Source organism: Pteropus alecto, unplaced genomic scaffold (genome assembly GCF_000325575.1).
Source record: "Pteropus alecto unplaced genomic scaffold, ASM32557v1 scaffold52, whole genome shotgun sequence".
Classification (NCBI taxonomy): Eukaryota; Metazoa; Chordata; class Mammalia; order Chiroptera; family Pteropodidae; genus Pteropus; species Pteropus alecto.
This window is the reverse complement of record NW_006433941.1, coordinates 6156792-6183301: the sequence shown is the minus strand read 5'-3', so window position 1 is coordinate 6183301 and position 26510 is coordinate 6156792. Positions and strand designations below refer to the sequence as shown.

The window sequence follows — 26510 nt, the reverse complement described above, 5'->3', positions numbered from 1 at the left end:
CAAAAAAAGAAAACTACAGACCAATATCTCCCATGAACACAGATGCAAAAATCCTAAATAAGACACTAGCAAACTGAATACAGCAACATATTGAAAAGATTATATACCACGATCAAGTGGGCTTCATCCAGGGGCACAGGGGTGGTTCAACATATGCAAATCGATTAATGTGATACACCACATAAGCAAATTAAAAAATATGAGTCATATGATCATATCAATAGATGCAGATAAAGCCTTCGACAATATAGAGCACCCCTTTATGATCAAAACACTTAACAAAATTGGTATACAAAGAAAGTACCTTAACATAATATAAGCCATATATGACAAACCCTCAGCCAACATTATACATAATGTGAAAAACTGAAAACCTTCCCTCTAAGATCAGGGACAAGACAAGGCTGTCTACTATCACCACTGTTATTCAATATAACTTTGGAGGTCCTAGTGAGTGCAGTCGGGCAAGAGAAAGATATATAAGGCATCCAAAGAGGAAACAAAGAAGTCAAACTGTCACTATTTGCAGATGACATGATTCTGTCTATAGAAAATCCTAAAGACTCCACAAGAACACTACGAGAAACAATAAGCTAATACAGTAAAGACTCTAAATACAAAATTAATGTTCAAAAATTTATAGCGTTCTTATACTCTAATAACAAAGTGTCAGAAAAAGAAGTGGAAGAAATAATTCTTTTTTCAATTGCAACAAAAAGAATTAAATACTTAGGAATAAATCTAACGAAACATGTGAAGGACCTACGTAATGAAAACTATAAGACCCTATTAAAAGAAATCAAAGAAGATACAAAGAAATGGAAAGATATTCCATGTTCTTGAATTGGAAGAATCAACATAGTTAAAATGACCATATTACCTAAAGCATTATACAGATTTAATGCAATCGCCATCAAAATCCCATCGGCATTTTTTAAAGAAATAGAACAAAAAAGTCATCAGATTTGTTTGGAAGCACAAAAGACCTCGAATTGGCAATGCCGTCCTGAGAAAAAAGGAGGCTGGAGGCATCACTCTGTCCGACTTCAAATTATACTACAAAGCAACAGTAATCAAAACAGCATGGTATTGGCAGAAAAACAGACACACAGACCAGTGGAACAGAATCAAGAGTCCAGAAGTAAACCCATATTTATAGGGGCAAATAATTTTTGACAAAAAAAGCCAAAAACATACAGTGGAGAAAGGAAATGTATGGTGCTGGGAAAACTGGAAAGCCACCTGCAAAAGAATGAAACTTAACTGTTGTCTATCGCCATACACCAAAATTAACTCAAAATGGATTAAGGACCTGAGTATAAGACCTGAAACATTAAAATGCATAGAAGAAAACATAGGATTGAAACTCAAGGACCTTGGACCTAAAGAAGAGTTTATGAATTTGGGGGAGTAAAAGCTAAAATAAATGAATGGGACTACACTGAACTAAAAAGCTTCTGCTCAGCAAAAGAAATCATCAACAAGGTAAAGAGAGAATCATCCAAATGGGAAAATACATTTGCAAGCAACACTCCGATAAGGGCCTAATATCCAAAATATACAAAGAACTCATACTACTCAACAACAACAACAACAACAACAACAACAACAACAACAACAACAAAGTAAATGATCCAATCAAAAAATGGGCAGAGGACCTGAACAGACAGTTCTCCCCAGAGGACATATAAATGGTCAACAAGTATATGAAAAGATGCTCAACATCACTAGCTATGAAGGAAATGCAAATCAAAAACACAATGAGGTACCATCTCACACCTGTTAGAATAGCTATAATCAACAGGGCAGGTAATAACAAATGTTGGAGAGGATGCGGAGAAAAACAAACCCTCATACACTGCTGGTGGGACTGCAAATTGGTACAGCCACTATGGAAAACAGTATGGAGGTTCTTCAGAAAACTGAGAATTGATCTACCATATGATCCAATAATCCCTCTACTGACTTGAAAACCCATATCCAAAAAGTTATTTGCACACCAATGTTCATAGCAGTGTTATTGACAGTGGCCAGGACATGGAAGCAAACGAAGTGTCCTATGATAGATGATTGGCTAAAGAAGCTGTGGTACATATATACAATGGAATATTACTCAGCCATAAGAAGAGATGAAATACTGACATTTGCGACAACATGGATAGACCTCGAGATAATCATGCTAAGTGAAATAAGCCAGACAGAAAAAGTTGAAAATCACATGATATCACCTATATGTGGGATATAAACCTAAAAGCAACAAATGAACAAGACAGACAAACAGAGACTTGTGGCCGTGGACTATAGTCTAGTGATTACCAGAGGGTAGTAGGTAGAGGAGGAGGGAGGGGGTAGACGGGGTAAAGGAGGTCAAATACGTGGCGACAGAAAGAAATCTAACTATGGGAGGTGAACACACAGTGTAAATATATATATGCCTTACTGTTAAAGTGTACAGCTGAAACTTATTAATTAGTTAATTTAATTAATTAGTTAATTTAAAAAATATTCAGCACAAATAATAACTAAGAGCTACTGTGGCTACATTAATATTAGACAAAATAGACTTTAATCAAAAAACGTTTCAAGAAAAAAAGGACATTAATAATAAAAGATACATACAACATGAGCATATAACAATTATAAACCTTTATGTATCTAATAATAGACCCTCAAAGTATATGAAGTAAAAAATCAACAGAATTGAAGGGAGAAATAGTGCTACAGTTGTATTTTGATATTTCAATACTCCACTTTCAATAATGAATAGAACAACCAGACAAAAGAGCAAGAAGGAAATAGATGATTTGAACAACACTATAAATCAATTAGATTTAACAGATGTATATAGAATATTCCACCCAACAACTGCACAATAAATACTATTCTCAAGCACTCATGAAACATTCTCCACATAGGCTACAAAATGAGTCCCAACAGATTTCCCTCCTAGGTAACCCCTGCTTTTATTTTTAAAAGAATAATATGTAGTTGAGCATTCAAACAAAATAGATACAGAATGAAAACATGATTCTCTCTCCTTGCTCCTCCAGACTTTAAACGGCATGTCAACAGTTCCTTGTATTTTCTTTCAGAGAAAACAAAATGTGTATAGTCTTTACTTGAGACTCTGTTTTGTATTTTTTGTCATTTAATAAGACAGCATCAAGATCTTCCCACAACACACTTGCAGATCTCTCTCATATATTTTAATGCCTTCAGAATATTCCATCATATGGTGGTACTATAATTGATTTAATATGGCCTCAATTGAGGGACACCATTTCCAATATTACTTGTTCATTTGTTTTTACTACAACCAGTGCTGGGACGGGTATAGTGAATATCCCCATACTTATTTATTGGGCAGCTTCTTAGAAATGAGATTTTTAGGTTAAATTAACTGTATGCTTCTGATTTTGATAAAAATCACCAAACTGTCCTCCCCCAATTGTACCACCTTACTTTCCCACCGGCAATACAGGAGAATGCTGCACATTCTCACCAGCAATGGGTTTTCATTTTTGTCAATTTCCTAGTTGAAAAGTGGTATTATTATTCTTTTCATGGTGACTGCTTTTTTTTTGGTAATTTTTTTCCAGCTTTATTGAAATATAATAGACAATTAGTTGCTCATATTTACATTGTACAATTCAATGATTTTTTTCAATTATAGTTGGCATACAATAATAGTTTTAGTTGTACAGCATAGTGATTAGAGCTCAAGTGATCACCCCACTAAATCTAGCACCCCTCTTCCTCCTTACATATTAATTACATTGTTGACTATGTTGATTATTTTCCTTATGCTACACATTATAGCGCTATGACTATTTTGTAACTATCCATTTGTACTTCTTAAACCCTTTGCCCTTTTTCACCATTTCCCCAACCCCTTCCCATTTAGTAGCCCTCAAAAAATTCTCTGTATCTATGAGTTTGTTTCCGTTTTTGTTGTTGTTGTTTGTTTTGTTCTTTGGATTTTGCATGTACGTGAAATCACGTATTTGTTTTTATCTGACTTATTTCATTTAGTGCAATACCCTCTAGGTCCACCAAAGCAATATCTTTTTCCATCCCCTTCCTTTTAGTCTGTGTGCCTTTTACTTTAAAGTGAGTCTCTTGTAGGCAGCATATGTGTATGAGTCTTGTTTCCTTATCCAATAGGCCACCCTTTGGTTTGAGCACTTAATTCTTTTCCATTTGAGGTACTTGTTGATAGGAATAGTTATTACCATTTTTTATTCATTATTTTGATACATGTTTTTTCTTCTTAAAGAAGTCCCTCCAACATTTTCTGTATTAGCGACTTGGTGTTGATAAATTCCTTTAGCTTATTTTTGTCTGGGAAGCTCTTTATCTGTCCTTCAACCCTAAATGATAGCTTTGCTAGATAAAGTATTCTTGGTAGATCCTGGGTTTTTATCACTTTGAACATTTTGTGCCAAGCCCTTCCATCCTACAAAGTTTCTTTTGAGAAATCAGCTGCCAGTCTTATGGGTGCTCCCTTGTAGGTAACTAACTGCTTTTCTCTTGCTGCTTTTAAGATTCTCTCTTTGTCTTCAACCTTTGGCATTTTAATTATGATATGCCTTGGTGTGGGCCTCTTTGGGTTCCTCTTTCTTGGGACTCTCCAAGCTTCCTGGGGTTGTATGTCAATTTCCTTCAATAGGTTAGGGAAGTTTTCTATCATTATTTCTTCAAATAGCTCAAGTTCTTGTTTCCCTTCAGGTACTCCTATGACCTGAATGTTTTTACATTTAATTTTGTCCCATAGGCTCCTTAAATTATTATCATAGTCTTGGCTTCTTCTTTTTTTTTTTTTTTTTTGCCATTCTGATTGGGTTTCCTTGGCTTTCCCATACTCTATATCGGTGGGTTGATCCTCTTTTTTATCCACTCTGTTGATTCCCTCTAATATACTCTTCATTTCAGATAATGTATTCTTCATTTCTGACTGGTTCCCTTTTATAATTTCCATTTCCATTTTGATGTTTTTCTCTCTTTGTTAAGGTTCTCACTGAGTTCATCTACACTTCTCCTAAGTTCACTGAGCATCTTTATAACCAGTGTTTTGAACTCTGCATCTGTTAGATTGCTTGACTCCATTATTCCTGGATCTCTGTTCTATTCTCTCATATGGTTTCTGCTTCTTTGTCTTCCTTTTTTGGCTGCCTTTCTGTGTCTGTTTCTATGTACTAAGCAAAGCTCCTCAGTCTCCTAATCTTATTAGCATGGCTTTTTGTAGTAGGTGTCCAGTGGCACAGTCCTGAGAGGGGTTCAGCTGCAGGCCAAGTTTAGCCCCAGCGTGTGCCCCTCCAGTTAAGATTCAGCAAGCAATCCACAGATGCTGTGCTTATAGTTGCCTCAAGAGGCTATGCCAGAAATTGAGGCTAGCTGCCACTAGTGTGGGTCTTGGGGCTGGCTCAGTAAGGAGCACAGGGTACGCTGAGGATACAATTAAATGGCTTAGGTGGGGCTGTGAGTTTGGGGAAGTGGATTTTCAGGAAGTCTTCTGTTATCCAGTTTGATGATGTCTCAGCTATGGCTGCACTGCATCTACACAATGGGGGCGGTGGGGGGTTGGGTCTGGGGGAGGGCTCAACAGAGGAACAATGGACAGTGCCAGCACTTCTGCCTGGGAGAAAGCCTTGCCTCCAGCCTTCATTCCAACAACTCAGTGTCCCCCTGTAAGTCCCTGGTGTCCCCCCACCCCCCGAGCAGCTGACCTGGCATCAGTGCTCAGAGCGAGGAAGTCTGTCACCAGAAGTCTGTTTGCAGACATGACCCTTTTAAGAGAAGTCTGTGGCTGCCAGCTGCTGCTGCCATAGCCTTTGTCCCACTCAGCCACTCAGGACAGGCAGCCTCGTGTCCTCGCCCCATCCTACCTCCTCCCGTTGCAGGGCGATTTCTTATTGTTCTCTCTAGTTGTAAAGCTTGTTCATCTAGACTCCAGGTGACTCTGCTTGCTGTTTGCTCCGTGTTTTCGTCAAAACTTTGATGTAGTTCCAAGAAACTAATATATTATTGTATGCCAACTATAATTTTAAAAACTAATTGAATTGTACAATGTAAGTATGAGCAACTGTCTATTATATTTCAATAAAGCTGGGAAAAAAGTCAATAAGCACATGAAAAGATGTTGAACATCACTTGTAATAAGGGAAGTGCAAATTAAAAACCATAATGAGATACCACATCGTACCTCCTAGGTTGGGTATAATTTAAAAAAAAAGAAAAAAAACAGAAACTAACAAGTGTTGGCAAGGATGTGGAGAAACTGGAACCCTCATGCACTGCTTGTGGGAATATAAAATGGTATAGCTGGTGCGGAAAATAGTTTGGCAGTTCTCAAAAGGTCAAATATAAACTACCATATGACTCAGCAATCCCACTCCTAGGTGTAAATCCAAAAAAATTGAAAGCTGAAACTCAAACAGATATGTGTACACCAATGTTCATAGCAGCATTATTCACAAAAGCCAAAAGGTGGAAACAACCATGGTGTCCATTAACAAATGAATGTATAAACAAAATGGGGCATATACATACAATGGAATATTCTGCTAAAAAAGGAATGAAAATTTGATACATGCTACAATAAAAATTAATCTTGATGACGCTAATGCTTAATGAAGTAGCCAGACAAATATTATATTTTCCCACTCATATGAGGTATCTTGAATAGGCGAATTCATAAAGACAGAAAGTAGAATAAAGGTTTCCAGGGGCTGGGGAGAGAAGATAAGAATGTATTGTTACTTAATGGGTACAGAATTTTCGTTGGTGATGACGAAAAGATTTTGGGTATAGATGGTGCTGACAATTACACACATTGTGAGTGTACTTAATGCCAGTGAGTCGTACACTTATAAATGGTTAAAATGATAAATATTGTGTTATGTCTATTTTTCCACAATTAAAATTTTAAAAATCATTGTCAACCTGCCCTTACCCTCTCTTCCACAGCAAAAAAGAGATGAGTAGATTAGCCAGGTAAAATGGGGAAAGGGGAGCAGTCACAGAGGGAGCTTACTAAATTCGCAGTGCTAAGTGTGGAGTCGGAATTTGAACTGTATGATAGTTCCTCCTCAGGGCATGAAGCCCAGTTTCCTGTGGAGACTTGCTGTCTTTCCAATGCAATCTGACCATGTCCAGTAGCTCAGGAGTGGGCTACTATCTCAGCAGAGGATGGACTGCACCCCTTCCCTACAGAAAACATGCCCCTGGGCTCACCTCAGTGACTTGAGAAGCAGCAAGTTCTCTGGCAAGCTCTTCTAAGGCCTCCCTATTCCGGCCACACAGCACCAGCTTGGCACCTGCAGCAAAGAAGACTCTGGCACATTCTAAAGGAAGAAGAGAGAACCTTGGCAGCTGAGGAAATTCAATGCCTTTCTTCCCAATATAGTTCAAACTTACCCAATGTCTCAGAATATGTATTGTTTCTCCATGCTCCCAACACGCATGTGTTAGCCCCAGTTGGGGACCAGGTATGGAGCTAGAAATTTGAGTCCAGTGATGAGCTCTGTCATTGCCTTAGAGAGCTCATGTTCAGTGGTGATAGATATCCACAAGGCAAGAAGAAGGCAGGGACTGATGGACAGATTTGTTAGGTACTATGCTTAGAACTTCCCATAACCGTCTTCAGCTCTGAACAACCCCGTGAGCATTATCCCCATTTTCACAACTAAGAAAGCTCAGCAAGGTCAAGTGATGTGCCCAATGATCAGGCAGCACCTGCTATTGTGATGCCTTGTTTGCTAAGGCCTATGTTCTAGCACAACCTAGGCTGTTTCCCAAGTCACCTGAATACAACAGGTACATATCTACCAAGGATACTTAAAATGGTTCTGTAGAAACACAGGGGACACAGGACTCTGTTGAGGAGGGCTGGGGAGGCCACCGGGGCTATTTTCCGGGGAGTGCTTGAGGCAGAAAGAGCAGAGTACACAGAGTGCCTGAGGGACCACAAACAGATACAGCTGGGGCAGAAAATGGAGAGTCTACCAGCCTTGCTAGTCTGGGAAATAAAACAACTGGATAGTAAAGAGTGCCTGTTGTAGGCATGCTGAGTGCCTATAACAGCAAAGAATTATAAAGGGCTGGCTGCATTTTAAAAGGCTCTCTACTGCTGGGTGGGTAGGAAGGGGATGGGAAAAGATCAGGCTCCACTGAGTCCACTAAAACGTTCAAGTGACAACGATGAGGACATCAACTAAGACAATGGTGAGGGAGAGTCCAGAACTATTTTGGGACCTCTATTAGTTAACATTCTTTTGTTGGCAAGAAAAGAGACTCAGCTTACACTGTGGCAAAGCAAAAAGAGGATTGATCAGGAGGATTCTGGGACAGCTCAAGAATTAAGAGAAAAAGCTGAATGGTCAGGACTTGGGAAGAACAGGAGTGGTGGCTGCGCAGGGCCTCTGGTAGGAGGAACCACACTCTCTCAATGCTAGCATGTTCTTTCTCCACTTCATTCCCCTAGCCTGGCTTCCACACAAGATAGAATGGGGCTACAGGCAGCTTTGGGCTCCCATCAGCACAATCCCAGTGCAGACAGGAGAGGAGACTTTGACTTGTTTCATCCACACTCTGGTATCAAAATCCCAGTGAGGGACCTCAGGTGTAATGGGGGCAGCATCATTAGGACTAGCCCAGCAAAGGTCCCACATAAATCTCCAGATGTCAAGGAGAAGGGGCAGGGAGGGGAGACCACCAGAACCTAGGGGCTAACCTAAAGGGGAGAGGGAAGAAGCAGAGGATGAGGTCCTCTTATTTCTTGCTTGCCTTGCCCCCAAACATGTTCAGTGCCCTGAAAATTTACAGCTTATGAAAACCAGTACAGCCTAGGGGTCAAGAGAATGGACTAGACTTCCTGTGTTCAACTCCAACTTGGGACACTTATGGTTCTGTGATACTGGGTAACTTATAACCTCTTTGTTTCTCACTTTCCTCTTATGTAAGATGTAGATAAAAATAGCACTGGAACTGAATGAGTTCAAGTAGATACAGTAGTTGATACAAAGTACTATATAGAGAAGTATTACAAAAGTGTTGTTTTTTTATTTCTAAGCTGCCTTTTTTAAATGTTCTAAAAACTGACTGTTGGTAAAAACTGAAATGCAAGGGCTTAAAGAAGCACTGCCTATCTTCCAGACTTCCTCAAATGCTCACGAGCAGGTCTGCACAGAGCCCTCAGCCTTAGCTGACAGAATCTTAGAGGCTAAGGCAGTTAAGTGGTGTATTAGTGCCCCCTTGGCTCACAGAAGGGACAGGCCTGCCTCAGGAGCAGCTTGGGGAGAGGTGAAGAATCAAGGTTGTCACTTCCTCTTCAGGTAGGGAGGAGGTAGTAGAGTCTAGGAAGGGTGTACTGGTCTGACAGCCCCTCTCTTACAAAAGTGTCAAAACTCTTTAAAGCTAGAAGGGTTCAAAACATGAGAGGATAAGAAATTCCAGCATCCTCCAGGAAAGGCAAGTTTTTTGACATCTGGATTGTCTTATGATGCAAAGCCTTCTCTTTTTACTCTATAGTGCTTTCTTTAGCTTCTCTTACAGCTTTTACTTTGCCATCCCCAGGCCAGCACCTCCCTGCACATGGATGGCGTTTTCTGGTAGGAGGTGTTAAGTGTACTACATCAATACATTTTCAGGTGTGCTGTATACCCTTCTTGGAAGATCTGGTTGGTTTGTTCACTAGCTTATCTGGACAAAGGGCACAGACCCAGAGAGAGCTGCAGCCCCTGCTCTGCCTGTCCCTGGGTAGTCTGATTGGAGTCACATCCATTACCCTGCCTGCCCTTCTCAACTGAGCAGCAAAGGCCTCAGGGACAGGGAGGTGGCAGAGGATGGGATGGTTGCTTTCAAAGCTAGATGCCAGCATTCCTGAAGCTAGAACTGCTCATCTGCTTTACCAAATAATTCCCAAAGATTAGAAACTTCCAGCCCTCTTGGCTTCCTCACGACATTCCATCCTGTCTCAACCAATACAATGGATATTTTGTGAGGTACCAATGAAGGGTACGGACACGCTGAACCAAAGGCAGTATGGTGTATAAACAGCTTCTGGATATAGTCACCTATATTCTGCTTAAGCTTTGCTTCCTAGCAGAGCCAAAAAGGGAGGAAATGAAAGTTTGTATAGGGAGTGACAGAAATGAAAACAAGAGATTGGAAAAATTGCATTTTCATTTCTTAAAAAAGCTGATACGGGGAGGCAGAAGGGTCAAGTGAAAAAGGAAAACAGTCCTAAGGTACCATTTATCTAGAATTTCTGGATGACTCTCCAGTGCTGCCACACTCCTGGCTTGTAAATCAAGAGCATTCTTCATGACTTCAGGGCTTAGGCTGGCTAAAGTGAGCACCCAGAACATTCTGTTCCTTTAGTCAATGGTGCTACTGTTTTACAAGGACAAGCTCATGTAACTTAAATATACAAAATTGGAGACAAAATAGGAGAAATACAGAAAGTTGTCTGAAGACATCTTCAGACATAACTCAAACCTCCCAAGTGGCTAACAGTGGGCAGAGCCACCAAGGTTAAGGCAGGGTCGGTCTTCCTTCTCACAGACACTAAGGAGCAGCAGTACATCTTTGGCAGTCACTAACAGTGGGTGTTTGTACTTGAAATGGCCAGTCAACAATCTGCTCCTATTTTATCTGGCTGGAGGGGAAAAAGATCTATGGAGTCCTATCCCTAAGATGTTAAATAGGGCAGAATATAAGCAGAGCGATTTGGAAGTCAGAAAACAGTTGACATAATATTATATGTGCAAGTTTGTTTTTTTTTTAAATTATATTTTCTATTCCCTTCACAGTCTTGGTGTCTGGAAGAAGAAATGTAGAATGATAGAGAACAATATCCTTCTCAAATGTCTATATACCTAACCACCTGTAACCCACACCTTTCCATTTTAGCCAACTCTCAAATACTCCTCAAAGACTTTTTAAAAAATGCTTCTCTCTGAGATTGAGAAGCAGCTGCTGACTACTCTATATATAGTAACTGAGTAAGGACAGAGGACAAACTATGGCAAAGGGCCTGGAGGCAGCTGTCCCCATTAACGTCTGGATATCTAAGGACAGACCCAGGGTTCACTTCCCAGAGATCTCACCTAAACATTAGAGTGGCATACACATGAATCCATGCTACCTAAAACCTTCCCAAGTTCTCCTTGGCCAACTGCAAGCCACTTACCCTGCAGACAAGGCCCCATCTGCTCCTTTGTGTTCCTGCAACACCCAAGTGCTTACCAGCACCTGCACAACTGTGCTGCTCCCAGCTTTGGGTTCAACTGCAATGCCCTCCCTGCTAGCCCACCATTCCTTTCCCCTGGCCATCTCCCCCTTAGGTGAGACAAGACTAAGTCCTGGAGTCAAAGAGATATGGGTTTGAAACTTGGCTTTACGGTTTCTGGCTAAAGTCCTAGGGCAAGTCATACCTTCTCTGAATCTTAGCTGTAAGGATAAAGTAACATAAAGCACAAGCCAGTGCATATAAATGTGCCTTCCCTCTACCAGGCCTGATTGGGAACATCTATTACCGAAATGGCAATATACTGAGATAAGTCCTTGCCTCTTTCCATCAGACCATGAACTCTTTGTGGGATAGGACCCTGTCTTTCATCTGCTTGTCCTAGCATTTGGCTCAGAGCCTTGCATATGGGAGATGCTCCATCAGTGATAGCTGCACTGTCACCAACCAAAAGATGCAGCAATGGTTGGTTTACCATAATTCAGGGCTCCTCTCAGCCTTCTTCCATGAAATTGAGCTCAAGTGTGGATAATGTACTGGTGTGGTGTGGTGCGTGTGCAGATGCTGAGAAAGAGGGCAGAAGGTTCCATGCCACATGCCTGCATTTGCCCTTTGCACACTCTGCTATAAGAGAAGAAAACTCCTCTTCTTCCCTTCTAGGTTCAATGGCTGGACTAATAATTAAATTGATGTAAGACAGATTAACAGGAGAAAAAATTTTAATTTTGTACATATAGGAGCCCCCAAAATATGAAGCTCTGAGAAGTAACCAAAATAGGCAGCTTTTATACCTTTTAGAAGAAACAATAACTCTGTGAAGAATTGACAAGACAAAGGGTTTGGGCTTTGGGTAGTAAATTAGTGAAGAAGTAACACCGTTTGTACAGTCTTCTCAGCTTCTATTCCCTCTCTCTGATAAGGATGCTTTCTACCTCCTGGTATGGGGACGGCCTTTTACATAGAAGAATTATTTCCTGCTTTCAGGAGAACAAAGAAGGGTCAGAATGTCCTTCCTGCACTTGCTGTTTCTTAAGTAACTTTAATTCAAAACAATCACTATGCCAAAGCAGCATATTTGGGGATGACATATATCACTCCTCTTCACTGCCAAAGTCAATATACATGTTTGAAAGGGAAATAATGGCAGCTCTACAAACTCATTTGTATTGTGGGTGAGGGATGACTGACTCCAGACCTATGTCCCAGCATATAATTCCTGGGACCTAGAAGCCCATTGCATTCACCAAATTACCATGGAATTAAATTGGAGAACTTGGTTAGCTGAGGCATCACCTATTCCGTTTCCGCCCCTGCCAAAGCTGTGCCCAGGGTACAGCTGGAGGCATGGCTCAGTGAGGGGAAAGTGTGGAGAAGGTGACACCAAGGCCATAAATCAGGGATGCTGGCTGAATCCAGGAAAAGATTAGCTTTGTTTGGCCCTCACAAAGGTAATTAGTTGTCCATATTTGAAAATTGGGAGGCTTCACATAAAAATCGCTATTTCAACAACTAGCTGGAGCTGAGTAAGGCTGCCCCCTCAGATGGGACATATGGTCTCTAGTTTGCCACGTTCTTCTTCACTGGCCTTTGCCTCCCAACACTGATGCTGAAAGTCAGGGGCCATGTCTCATTGCACTTAATGCACTTAAGCTCTTGTTTCTTCCAGCTGGACCAAGGACAGTGACATATTCTTATTCCCAAGTCACCCAGCCTGCTTCACTTATTTGCACCTGTGCTGGTGGTCCCTGTACATTTAAGCTGCTCCTCAAGCCTGGGGCCAACTTTCCTACCTCCCCCTGACAGCACTGCCTCCAGGACTCACCTCGCCCCAGTCCTGAAGTAGCACCTGTAATGATCACCACGGCATTCCGGAGGTAGGCCTTCATGCGCATGTGCTGCAGCAGCTTGAAGAGACTGAAGATTCCCACACAGCCAAACAGCAGGGGCAGGATGGCTGTAGAGGTGATAAAATCCATGACCCTCACCTTCAGCAGACTCTTTCTAGGAGAACCAAAATCAAATAATTAGTGACAAAATGGGAGAACTCAAGAAAGTTACCAACCCTCTTCCTCCTAGTCTGACACAGATCTCAGATGTCTCTTGTGTGGACTATAGCTCTGAGCCAAGCAAGTCTCTTTCCAGGCACTGTGTATTATACTGATATTCAGCATTATGGAACTTGTTTTCCCTCACTCTGTACTGACATGAGCAGACAGGGAAGGAACAGACTTCACAATGCTTCTCAGAGGTATGCCATGAGCCAGGACAAGCTGAGATGGTCATTTAGCTTAGGAACCAGTTATCTGGTAAGTGTTACAGGAGACACTAGCATATTGGTACTCACCTTATTCTCCTTCAGAAACCTGTTTTGAGGGACTTAAGCAATACCCATTATCATTTTCAATTCCTAGGTATTCATGAAACTATAAAGTTTAAAAAATAAATAAATAAAAGGAAAAAGAAAACAATACCAATCCTATACTTCTCCCTGAGCAGATGGATGTTTCTGAGTGGGGTATTCCCTAGATAGGACCCGTGATGGCCCACAAATGTACTCCTGATCATAGGCCTCATGGATACCCGAAGAGAATTCAACACAATGGAGCTGCCCTTTGCCAAGTATGGGCACTGACACAGGCTGTTAAGTGGGTCACCCTGTAGTCCACTAAAGCATGTTCTCACTTAGCATTCACTGGTGAGCTATAGTCAGCCAGATGAAACCAAGAGGCCACATAAGTGTTTATGCAACAGTGTGCAGTCAATTCTTAGGAAACATATCCACTTCTTCTACAACTGTCTCTAACTTCCTTACTCCTCCAAGCCTCCCTCATTCCTCTTCATTCACATATATCCCTATGCTTAAAGCAACAGCTAACAGAGGAGACACAGGCTTAAAGGTCAAGGGTGAGCTAGTGAGGAGCAACAATGTCTGTCACTTTGAAAGAAACGTCTATAAGGTCACTTTACAGGTGGGCTTAAGTCTATTACACAAAGGTCTACACACCGTCCACCTTCGGGTATTATGAGCACAGTAAATCCTCTTCAGGAAAGAAGAGGTTGGAAACCAAGAGCGGAGTTCCTGCAAAACAGCCTGAAGCTTCTAATTATTCAACAGATTAGGAGTAACTATGTAAAACCCTCACCCACTTACTAAATGTCCTAAACTCCATATACTTAAAAAAACATTTTTGCTTCTTTTCCCATGACAACAACAACTCTGTGAACACCATGAAGCCAGAACCTGCTGAATCCCACTATGGATCCACCTACCTCCTGAGTTGCTTTGATCCTAAAGTTTAGGTTCAGGCTGGGCTGTGCTGATCAAAACTAAACTGTTCCAAGACAAAAGTGTTCTGCTTTGATTTGAACTGTCAGCTCAACTAGTTTAATATTTAGTTTAATTTTTTACCTGCCTTTCCTATTTCACCATAAAAAAATCAACAATATTCTCGGACAAACATCTGTGAAAATGACTTACTCAACCTCCACTCAATCTACTTCTGAAAAACCCTCAGCTACGTCTGCTAAGTGTATACATTTCCCTCTCACCCTGCATTGTGCCAAGCATACAGTAGGATGAACTGATAAAGTGGTTTCTAAAATATCAAGTTCTTTACCAAGGTACTAATGGCACCATCCCTTGCCCCCAACAGGAAGCTCAGGCCAGCAGTTCTGTCCTACAAGCCAGGCAGAATCCCAGGGTCTAGATGCTAGGACCCAAGGATCCTTTGTCTGGTACCTCGGAAGTACTCAAAAATTTGGTTTAGAGCAGGCATCAGCACCTCTACCTGTCTGTGGGACTGTGCGTGCTGCCTGGGGGCTATCATAGGGCCTGAGCCCCTGAAGAATGGCAGGGTGTGCAGATGTTTTCTGGGGGCAGGAGGAGTGACTACTGGGGGGCAGGAATAATTGCCAGTTCGTTGGGTGTAGCTTTACCTGAAAGTTATAGCAATTAACAGAAAACGCAGGTAGGCCCCAAGGTAATTATACCTCAAAACTTTTATGTAATAAACTTGGGCTGGGGAGGGCAGGATTTCCATCCAACAGTATGGTTATTTGGGAAGAGCTTTTTTCCCTACTGAAATCCCAGATCTTTATACTAGGCAGGTCTGAAAGTGGACTACCCTGCCCAATCCAGAACCACTTGGAGGCCAGCTGCTGCCTAGGATGACCATGGGGGTGGGTACGCTACTCATAAAAATACAGCAGGGCTCAGCCTCTGGGCTGGGGCCCAGAGCTCTATTAGGTCAGTTGGGTGGAAAGGATTGCAGTCATCTAGACCAGAGGCCTGCGGAGTCTGCCCATTTCAGACTTATAACCTTGGGCTGAGCCAGAACTCCACAGAAGGCTATGCCCATCTGCTTTATTTTCGTATATCAAGACTATGGTGCAATACACCTAAGTTAAGAGTGTAAAGGAAGAAAGTCCCTTCACAGGAGAGTGTTACTGGGGCCTTGGCAGCCAGAAAGTTCATCGGTTCTCACTGTGACTTCAGAATTTAGCTGCTCCCTTATTTTCCACTGAGAGGTTCTTTAAACGGGCTTTCAGAACCTCAAAATAGAAACAAGACTAGCACCCAGAAATCAATTGAGCAGAAATGTCACCTTTTATGCCATCTATTCCATTCTTCATCCTTTAGTCAAAATTCTACATTACATTTCACAGATAAAATCTGTTCCTAAGATTCCTTTCTTCTGTCTTGCAATTATAAAACAACAACAAACTGCACCGTCGATAAAAACAAATTGTCAGAATCTACTTAGAAACTATACGGAAATTAAACCACTGACAACCACATCTGAAAATCAAAGGAGGGTATCTAAAAACCCTCCAAAGTTAAAAACTAATAATGATTTCAGGTCTATAAGAAGGATTAGTCATGAAATAATTTGCCATGTTATGAACAAGAAAATCAGGCCAAAGGGCAGAGAAGGTGTCCAGCTGGAAGGCAGGATGCTGAAATCACGCGGCAAGGAATGGCTTAGTATTACCAAGAGCAGTTAGGATTCTATTCCCACACACCTACACCCACTCATATTTCACAATTAATGACCAGGTTGAAATAGCTGGTCTATTAAAGGTGACATAAGCTATGGGTCATGCCTATACCTATTTTCAGAAAGTAAAAGCAGAGTAAAGTTGTTGTTGTTGTTGTTGTTGTTGTTGTTGTTGTTGTTGTTGTTGTTGTTGTTGTTGTTGTTGTTGTTGTTGTTGTTGTTGTTGTTGTTTGATATAAAGCACATGAAAAGCAGCTGTTAAGGCTGTCTTCAACTGGAAAGAAAGAACAATAGACTACCTTAGATGGCAACTATTGTGCCAGTAGTGGGTCCTGGTGCCAGCGTCTTCTCTGGTCTTTTGACATAGGGTGAGTGACTTAGACTAGAGGCCAGAGGATACTTTCATGTCAACAGGCCTTTCCTGGAATGCTGGAATAAGCCACAAACAAGTAACCTGTAGGTTGCATTTTAAGTTGCCAGCCTTAGAGACCCCAGTTTAAAGGAATAGAGCCTGTCATTAGTAAAAATAAAACCAAAAGGAAAGCTGGAGACTATTTCAGACAAAGCTCCTGAATGTCCAGTCCTGGGAAGAGCAATCACACTGAGGTGAGTGCTACTCTCCAGTAAGATGCTAAGCACACACTGCACAGCAGCCCCAGGCAAGGAGAATGGGAAGAGAGGGGTCAAGCACAGCGCCAGACCCTGCAGTGCAGGCTATCAACACAAGTACAGGGTGCTGGAGGCTAACCGTTTATTATGAGCTTAAGTTTTAGTTGAGTTTTTAAAAATAGCACTTACAAATGGAAACCAGAAGACTCCTCAAAACAAAACAGCACTTATGATGGCAACGAAGATACCCTGACTCAAAATTTTGAGTTTTATAATGTGCTTTATAAAATGAATTTAGTTTTATTAGATGATGTCAGAGTGATATCACCCCCTTTCCTAGAAAACATATAAGAGGTCCATGATCCTGGACAGAAAATGGACAGAGCAGAAAAAGCACCAAGCTGGCACTGGGGAGCTGTGTTCAAGTCCACCCTGTCATGCACTTGCTGTGTGACATGGCAAATTTACTCTATATCTGCAATTAAGTGTCCTAATTTCAAAATGGGGATGACTATTCCAATGAGAAAACATATGGGAAAGCCCTTTGTAAATGCTAACATCTTAACAAATGTGCTGCTGACTCATAAAAACGACTGAATAAAAGCCAAGTCCCAGAGAAGATTTCAGAAATGAACTAAGTAATGGGAGCTAAGCTGGCAGCTTTAAGAGCTATTCATGTTTTAAGTACGTTTGGTAAAAAGACCAAACTTATTACTTTATATCCACATCTCATATACTGTGGATCATTTCAGGTCCTGGCTGTCACTTGCTGTTCCATTCGACTACTTACCAAGTGCCATCTAGTACCAGACAATGCACTAGGACTGGGGTGTAAGGTGAATGAACAAAGTAGACAATGGTTTTTGACCTCACAGAGTTCACAGCCTAGATGGGGAGACTGATAATAAATAAACACAAAATTAAGTGATAATAATTGTGATAATGAAAAAAAAATTATTGTAAAACCACAGACTGGTGGCTTATCTAAAGGACAGGCCTCGCCTGAAGCTTTATTTCAAAGACAAAACAATTCAAAACACTATGCGGGCCACACGACACACAACCTGGCCCAGGGGCAGCTGCTAGTTTGTGACTCCTGAATTTTAGATTATTACCGAGTTTCTAATAGGAACTGTACACAAGTATCAGTTTCAGAAACCTAAGAACAAAACAAACTATGCATCAATTGTTCCAGGTTCTGAGGTGCAGTAAAAATAGAGGAAATAAATCACTATCCTCATGGAAATGACATAACAGTGGGAGAGACAAAAAATAAAAAATAGATAAATAAATTGTACATTAGAAGGATTCTAAGAAGATGGTGGAGTAGGAAGCACTAGGAATCTATCTCTCCACCTAGACAACGATTGCACTGGCAGATTTGTCTGATACAACTATTTTGTAATTCTGAGTCTACTGAAGGCTTGCAAATTCCAGGAGAAGGCTTGGATGGTAAATTGTGGTTAATTTCAATCAATTTCAACCATAAACACAGTAGCAGCTATAGACAGCCCAACCCAGTAGCAAGCAGCTGTATACCAGATCCTGTAGCAACTTGTATACAGCTTGCAGGAATGAGTGTGAGCAAAAAGAACTCTAAATATTAGGGAACCATGCTCCAATTACTGATGGCTTCTTCTTATCACAGAGAGGCAGACAAAGAAGCTGGCCGCCATTGTTGCTATGTCTTCCCCCACTGTTGCATGCCCCTCTTGCTCGTGCTAAGAGACTGCCACGGTATTTAAAGGGCCAGTATCATTTTATTCTCCCTTCATTTTCTCTTTATCCCTAATGGGAGCCAGTAATTAAAGACTAGAACTTGAAAAAGCACCCAAATATTTGGAAAAAATTGAAAGTGACTATGCATACTCAGTCGAAGGCACAAGCTGAGAAAAGACCCGCGAAAACCTTAAGTTTACACACTAAGCTGACCCCTGGCACAAAGCCCACAAAAATTTAAAAAAAAAAAAATCCAAAACAACAGTCAAAAACCAGTAAATGCTAGAGAATGGAAAAAAATCTGATTTCCAGAGTCACCACATTATTAGATTCAAATGTTCAGTTTTCAACAAAACAATCAAAAGGTATACAAAGAAACAGGAAAGTATGGCCCATTCGAAGGAAAAATAAATCAATAGAAATTATCCTCGAAAAAGACCTAAGAGTAGATCTACTAAACAAAAGTACTAAAACAACTATCTAAAGATGCTCAAAAAACTAAAGAAAAATGTATAGAAAGTCAAGATATTGATGTACCAAAAAAAAAAAAAATGGAAATACCAATAATGAGAAAGAAAATCCAAAAAGAAATTAAAAGGAAATAAATACTTAAGCTGCAAAGTACAATAACTGCAAAGAAAAATACACTAGAGGGATTCAAAGTAAGAACTGATCAGGCAGAAGAAAGAATCAGTGAACTTAAAGGACAATGGAAATTATTGAATCTAAGGAACAATAACAACAACAAAAAGAAGAAACTGAAGAAGTGAACAGAATGTAAGGGACTTGTAGGACACATAAGGCAAACCAACACAAGTATTGTAGAAGTCTCAAAAAGAGAAAAGAGCAGAGAGAATATCTGAAGGAATAGTGGCCAAAATTTTCCCAACTTTGATGAGACACGAAATAAACACCCAAGAGACTCAATGAACTCCAGATAACATGAGTTCCAAGAGATCCGCACTGAGACATTTTATAATCAAATTTTCTAAAGGCAAAGACAAAAAGAGAATTTTGAAAGCTGCAAGAGAGAAGTGAGTCATGACACAAAAGAGATCCCTGATAAAACTATTGTTGACCCCAAGAATGAATTTACCTGTTAAGAAGGGCTCCTGGTGGCTGATTGGGCTCAAATTAAAAAACAGAGTCTAACAGCCATTGCTAAACAGGGCTTTCTCATGCAAGCTGTTCTTCAGGAAGAAGCCTGCATTGAACTGCCTGCCTGCACTATGTTTCTGCCATCTGAGCTAACTCTTATAAAGTTCTTGGAATAGTATTTCAATCAATGGGACTGAGACTTTCCCTGTCCAATTGTAGCTGCACCATTATATCCTCATTAGCATCTTTACCAACATATAAGAGCAGCTCCATTCTGACCAACCAGGACAGTGCTGTTTGGATCAATCAAATTGTGAGAATTTGGAGTCCTCATTTGCATGAGAACAGACCAATCGGGTACCGGGAGTAGGGATTTCTCTCTATATGTCAGCTCCCCTCTGGCTTGGGAAGTGTACTTTAAGTTTCCATTGAAGACTGTGTTCCCCCATACAGAGGTGTCAACAGTGTAATAGAACAGAGCAGTCTTGCCCAAATGGAGTAGAGTTGTAACACCAGGGCTGTAACACTAGGGCCACCTCACCCAGCTGTTTCACAGCCTTGCTGTTCCACAGTCAAGCTGTATCACAATTGGGTTGTTTGTGCTGAATGAAGTCTCTCTCCCCACACTGCAACCCAAATTGGGAACTCCTGTTGGCGCTGAATTGGTGATGACAAACTTCCGTTGATACCATAAACAGATTTCTCATCACAAACTGGAGGTTAGAAGGCAATGGGCCAATATATTCAAAGTGCTAAAAAAAAAAAAAAAAAATCAAACAAATATCAAAAAAGAAAAGGGGTGGGGCTCCAAAAGTGAGGGAGACATGATGGTAACACAGGAAGATCCTGGACTCACTTTCTCCCATGAATCTACTAAGTCTATGGCTACATATGAAACAACTTCCTCTAAAAAAAATCTAAAGAATGGCTGAGTGATGACTACATATTGGACGACAAGAAGAAAACCACACTGAAGTGGATAGAAAAGTCTGGGACACAATCTCGCCAAAAACTCCATCCTCTGGTCTCCCTGGAACAGCGACCAGGGAACTCAAAACTAGGAGCTTCTCTCCCTGAGGAGTAAAGGTTTTGAAGCCTACACTGGGCACCCCAACTGTTAAGACCTGCACCTGAGAGATAAGCCCTCCAAACATTTACCTTTGTAAACCAAAGGTTTCTTGGGGCTTGCATCCATGAGACCCACAAGACTCTAGCAATCTGAGAAATGGCTCTTAAAGGGCCTGCATGTTTGAACTCACCCACCTCAGGACCCAGCCCAGGGTAGCCGATCTAGCTCAAACTTTAAGAAGCTCATTTGCTTATATTAGTGTCTGCCTGAGGGGCCGGCATCTAATTTTACACACACATCCAGGAGCCTGCTGGAACACTCTAGGGATGGAAACTGATAGGTACCATTTTTGCATTTTCCCTCTGCCTTGCTCTAGATGGTAGTGGGCTATTTTATTTCTTTATCAAGTGGGTACCATCATTACATTCCCCTCTTCATTGTTACTGCCGGCCAGTGTCATCCTCATGCTCACCCTCTGCCAGCTTTAGAGCACTAGAATGTCCTAGAAGTGAGCCTTTTTATGCATCTGGTGCCATAATCTTTGCTGTTGCTACCCAAGAGACACTACTTGATTGCCTGGCTCTGGAGGCCACGGTAGCTTGTGTTCCTGGGTCCCATGCAACAGTAACATTTGGAGAGACAGTTCTTGGTAGGCAACCACCTCCAGAGCACTGTACAGACAGAAGACTGAAAAATACCCCCAGTCTTTCTAGGAAAAAGGCCTATTTGTTGATCCAGGAGCTTTGTTGTATAGGGCAGGCTTCTGGTTTGACACAAACTAGTGGCCTATGGAAGTCCTCTCAGAGAACAGAATTTGGTAGATACAGTCTTTGTGCTCTCCCTCTGCTTCACTCTAGCTCACCAATATCTCCCACAAAGGAGCTTATACCTTTGTCTGTCGGGTACCTTGATTTCTGTGGCTGCCAAGAAGGGACACTTTTACAAGTTTATATGCAAGTTTAATGATAACGACAAAGTAAAATCCTATAACAGATAAAAAATAGTGGAAATAGAGGAAGCGTACCTCAACATAATAATTTATGACAAACCCACAGCTAACATCATACTCAATGGTGAAAAGTTGAAACCTTTTCCTCTAAGATCAGGAACAAGACAAAGATGCCCACTCTTGCCACTTTTATTCAACAAAGTCCCAGCAAGAGCAAGAAATTAGGCAAAAAAAAAGAAACAAAAGACATCCAAATTAGTAAGGAAGAAGTAAAACTGTCAATATTTGCAGATGACATATTATATATATAGAAAACATCTAAGCATCCTATCAAAAAACTGTTAGAACTAATAAGTGAATTCAGTAAAATTGCAGGATACAAAATAAACAAATCAATTGCATTCCTATACAATAATAAACTATCAGAAAGAGAAAAAGAAACCAATCTCATTTACAATTGCATCAAAAAGAATAAAATACCTAAAAATAAATTTAACCAAGTGGATGAAAGATCTGTACACTGAAAACTATAAGCTATTAATGAAAGAAAATGAAGACACAAATAAATAGAAAGATACACTGTGCTCATGAGCTTGAAAAATTATATTGATAAAATGTTCCTACTACTCAAAGCAATCTACAGATTCAATGTCAACTCTATCAAAATGTCAATGGCATTTTTTACAGAAATAAAAGAAACAATCCTAAAATTTGTTTGGTACCAAAATAGACCCTGAATAGCCAAGGCAATGTTGGGAGAGAAGAACACGCTCCCTGATTTCAAGCTATATCACAAAACTATAGTTAACAAAACAGTATGGCATTGGCATGAAACAGACATGTAAACAGAACAGAACAGAGAGGCCAGAAATAAGTCCAGGCATGTACAGTCAATATATTTACAACAAAGGAGTCAAGCATATATCATCGGGAAAGAATAGTCTCTTCAATAAATAGTGTTAGGAAAACTTCAAAAGAATAAAACTGGATCACTATCTAACACAACACACAAAAGTTAACCAAAAATCGATTAAAGATATGAACGTAAGACCTGAAACCATAAAACTCCTAGGAAAAAACCTAGGCAGTAAGCTCCCTAATATATGTCAAGATGATGATTTTTTTGTATCTGACACCAAAAGCAAAACAACAAAAGCAAAAATAAACAAGTGGGACTACTCAAACTAAAAGCTTCTGCACAGCAGGATACCATCAACAAAATGAAAGGCAACCTACTAAATGGGCAAAAATATTTGCAAATCACATATCTGATAAGGGGGTTAGTATCCAAAAAATATAAGGAACTTACACAACTCATTAGTAAAAACCCCAAACAATCAGATTTAAAAATGGGCAAGGGAACAAAAGAGATTTTTTCCCAAAGAAGACACAGAGATAGCCAACAGGCACATGAAAAGATGCTCAACACCCCTCGTCATCAGGGCATGAAAATTAAAACAACAATGAGATATCACATCTGTTAAATGGCTGTTAGAATAGCTGTTACCTGTTAAAACTGCTATTATCAAAAAGACAAGAAATAAAAAGTGCTAGAGAAAATGTTGAGAAAACAGAACCCTTGTGCACTGTTGGTGGGAATATAAATTGGTGCAGCCACTATGGGAAATGATATGGAGTTTCCTCAAAAACTTAAAAATAGAACAACCATATGATCCAGTAATTCCACTTGTGGGTAGTTATTCAAAGAAAACAAAAACACTAACTCAAAAAGATATATGCACCCCCATGCTCACTGCAGAATTATTTACAATACCAAAGTATGAAAACAATTCATCCACTAATGGATGAATAAGAGAAATGTGGTATATGTATAAACAATCTATTATTATTCAGCAATAAAAAAGGATGAAATTTGCCATTTGTGACAGCATGGACTGACTTCAAGGGCTTTATGGTAAGTGAAATAAGTCAGAGAAAGACAAATACTATATGACCTCACTTACATGTGGAGTCTAAAGCAAAAAAGCAAGCCCATAGATTAAAGAACAGATTGGAGATTACCAGATGCAGGAGGTGAGTGGTGGGCAAAATGGGTCAAAGCAGCCAAAAGTACAAACTTCCAGTTATAAAATAAGTCATGGGGATGTAATGCACAGCATGGTGACTATAGTAAATAATACTGTATTGCATATTTAAAAGTTGCTAGGAGAATAAATCTTAAAAGTTCTTATTCCAAGAAAAAATATTTTATAACTATGTATGATAACAGATGTTAACTAGACTTATTGTGATCATTTGATCATTTTTGCAATGTATACAAATATCAATTAATATGTCAGTTATACCTCAAAAAAAAGTGAGAGAGAAGACATTCCCAGATATAAGCTGAGTTTGCTATCACTAGACCTGCCTTGAAACTAATGTTCATGGGAGTCCTGCAGGATTAAACGAAATTTAAGATTAAATACAATTCTACAATAATAGTTGGAAACTTCAACATCCCACTCACAATAATAGGAAGAACAACCATGTAGAAGATAAGGAATAGAGGATTTACACAATACAATAAAACAACTAGATCTAACAGATCTAATAGATCTTGGGTAGAACACTCTACCCAAGAACAGCATACACATTCTTCTCAAGTGCATATGAGATATTTTCCAGGATAGACCATAGGTTAGGTCACAAATTAAGGCTCAAATTAGTTTCAATATTTCAAAGATAGATATGATACAAAGCATCTCTGACCACAAAAGAATCAAGTTTGAAATCAATAACAAAGGTAAAACTGGAAAATTTACAATTTGTGTAAATTAAGCACAATCTTAAACAATCAATGGATCAAAGAATAAATCACAAAGAATATAAGAAAATTCTTAGAAATGAATAAAAACTAAACTACAACATATCAAAATTTATGAGATGCTGCAAAAGTAGTGCTAAAGAGGAACTGTATAGCTATAAATACTTACATTATAAAATAAATAAGACCGCAAATCAACAACCTAACTTTATATCTCTAGGAACTAGAAAAAGAACAAAGTAAAGCCAAAGCTAGAAGGAAATAATAAAGACTAGAGCCAAGATAAATGAGATAGAGAATAAAAATAGAGAAAAGTCAATGAAACCGAAAGTTGGTTCTTCAAAAAGATCAGCAAAATTGACAAACCTTTAGGTAGGTGGACTAAGAAAAAAAAAGAAGACTCAAATTACTAAGATCAGAAAAGAAAGTGAGGACATTACTACCGATTCTATAATAAAAAAGATTATAAGAGAGTACTATGAACATTGTATGCCAACAAATTGAATAACTTAGGTTAAACATATTCCTAGAAACACAAACCTACCAAGACTAAAATAGGAAAAGGAAAACCTAGCTAGATCGATAACTACTAATGAGATTGAATCAGTAATCAAAAAAATCTCCCCAATAAAGAAAAGTCCTTACCTACAGTAAGCAAAACAGTATGATATGTGATACTGCATTAAAGACAGACATAGAGACCAATGTAATAGAGAGCCCAGAAATAAACCCTCACATATATAGTCATATAATTTTTGACAAGGGCGCCAAGACCATTTAATGGGGAAAGGACAGTTTTTTCAACAAACAGTGCTGGAAAAACTGGATATCCACTTGCAAAAGAATGAGGGTGGACCCTTACCTCACACCATATACAAAAATTAACTCAAAATGGATCAAAGACCTAAATTTGAGATCTAAAACTATATTTTAAAAAAACCTCTCAGAATAAAACATAAGGCAAACACTCATATTGGATTTGGCCAAGATTTCTTGGTTACAATTCCAGATGCACAGGCAACAAAAGAAAAAAATAGACAAGCTGGATATCATGAAAATTTTAGAATTTTAGTGCATTAAAAGACACAATCCATAGAGTAAAAAGGCAAACCACATAATGGGAGAAAATATTTGCAAATCACATATCTGATAAGAGATTAATAACCAGAGTATAGAGAACTCCTAAAACTCAACAACAAAAAAGCAACATGGTTCCAAAATGGGCAAATGGCCAGTAAGTACATGAAAAGATGATCAACATCACTTAGTCATCATTGAGATACAAATAAAAATGAGATATTGCCTCATATCTTTAGGATATCCAAAAAAAAAAACAGAAGAAAGAAAGAAAGAAAGAAAAGAAAATGCCAAGTATTAGAAAGGATGTGGAGAACTTAGAACCTTTGTGTACTGCCAGTAGAAATGTAAAATGATACAACAAATGTAGAAAACAGTACAGAGGTTCATCTAAAAATTTAAAATAGAATTACCATATGATCCAGTAATTCCACTGCCAGTATACACTGAAAATAATTGAAAGTGGTGTCTCGAAGAGACACCTGTACACCCATGTTCATAGAAGCATTATTCACAATAGTTAAAATTTGGTAGCAACCCAAGTGTCCATCAACCAATGAATGGATAAGCAAAATATGATATATACATATAATGGAATATTATTTGGCCTTAAAAAGGAAGGAAATTTTGCAATATGTTACAACTAGGAAATGGCCTTGACTCTGAAACAGTTTTTATAATGCTCCTTCTTAAAACTTGTAGTGCACTGACTTTAATGCCAGAAAACATGAAGGATGGAATTTCACATACTGGAAGGGCTAAAGGAGAAAGAAAGCATAATAACATGAGAGGATTATCCCACTGCTAACTTCTAAGCTTTCACTTAAAAATAGCCTAGCAAGTGCCCTATCACTTTATTATCTCAGCGTCCTAGCAAATAGCTCCCTGAGGACACAGCTATATCTTGTCAGGACAGGCCCATGCTAAGAAGTTGACCTATCTATTTATTTTACCCAATGTTAGCAGATTTCCCATTT

At 39.6% G+C, this 26510-nt stretch overlaps 1 protein-coding gene across 9 annotated transcripts in view; it reads right to left on the bottom strand.

Annotated features, from left to right (window-relative positions):
* The window catches only part of DHRS7B (dehydrogenase/reductase 7B), a 53846-nt gene that overhangs the window by 12844 nt on the left and 14492 nt on the right, over window positions 1-26510 (bottom strand). For 6 of the 9 annotated variants that reach the window (XM_015586626.2, XM_015586625.2, XM_015586621.2 and 3 more), the window contains 2 exons: window positions 13071-13249; window positions 7234-7343 (listed from right to left, as the gene is read on the bottom strand). In XM_015586626.2, the coding sequence (XP_015442112.1) occupies window positions 7234-7343; window positions 13071-13249 (289 nt within the window). Of the gene's footprint in view, window positions 1-7233; window positions 7344-13070; window positions 13250-16544; window positions 16565-20212; window positions 20234-26510 lie in introns of those variants that run through there. The other 3 variants (XM_025044348.1, XM_015586624.2, XM_006908466.3) reach the window with 3 other exon arrangements.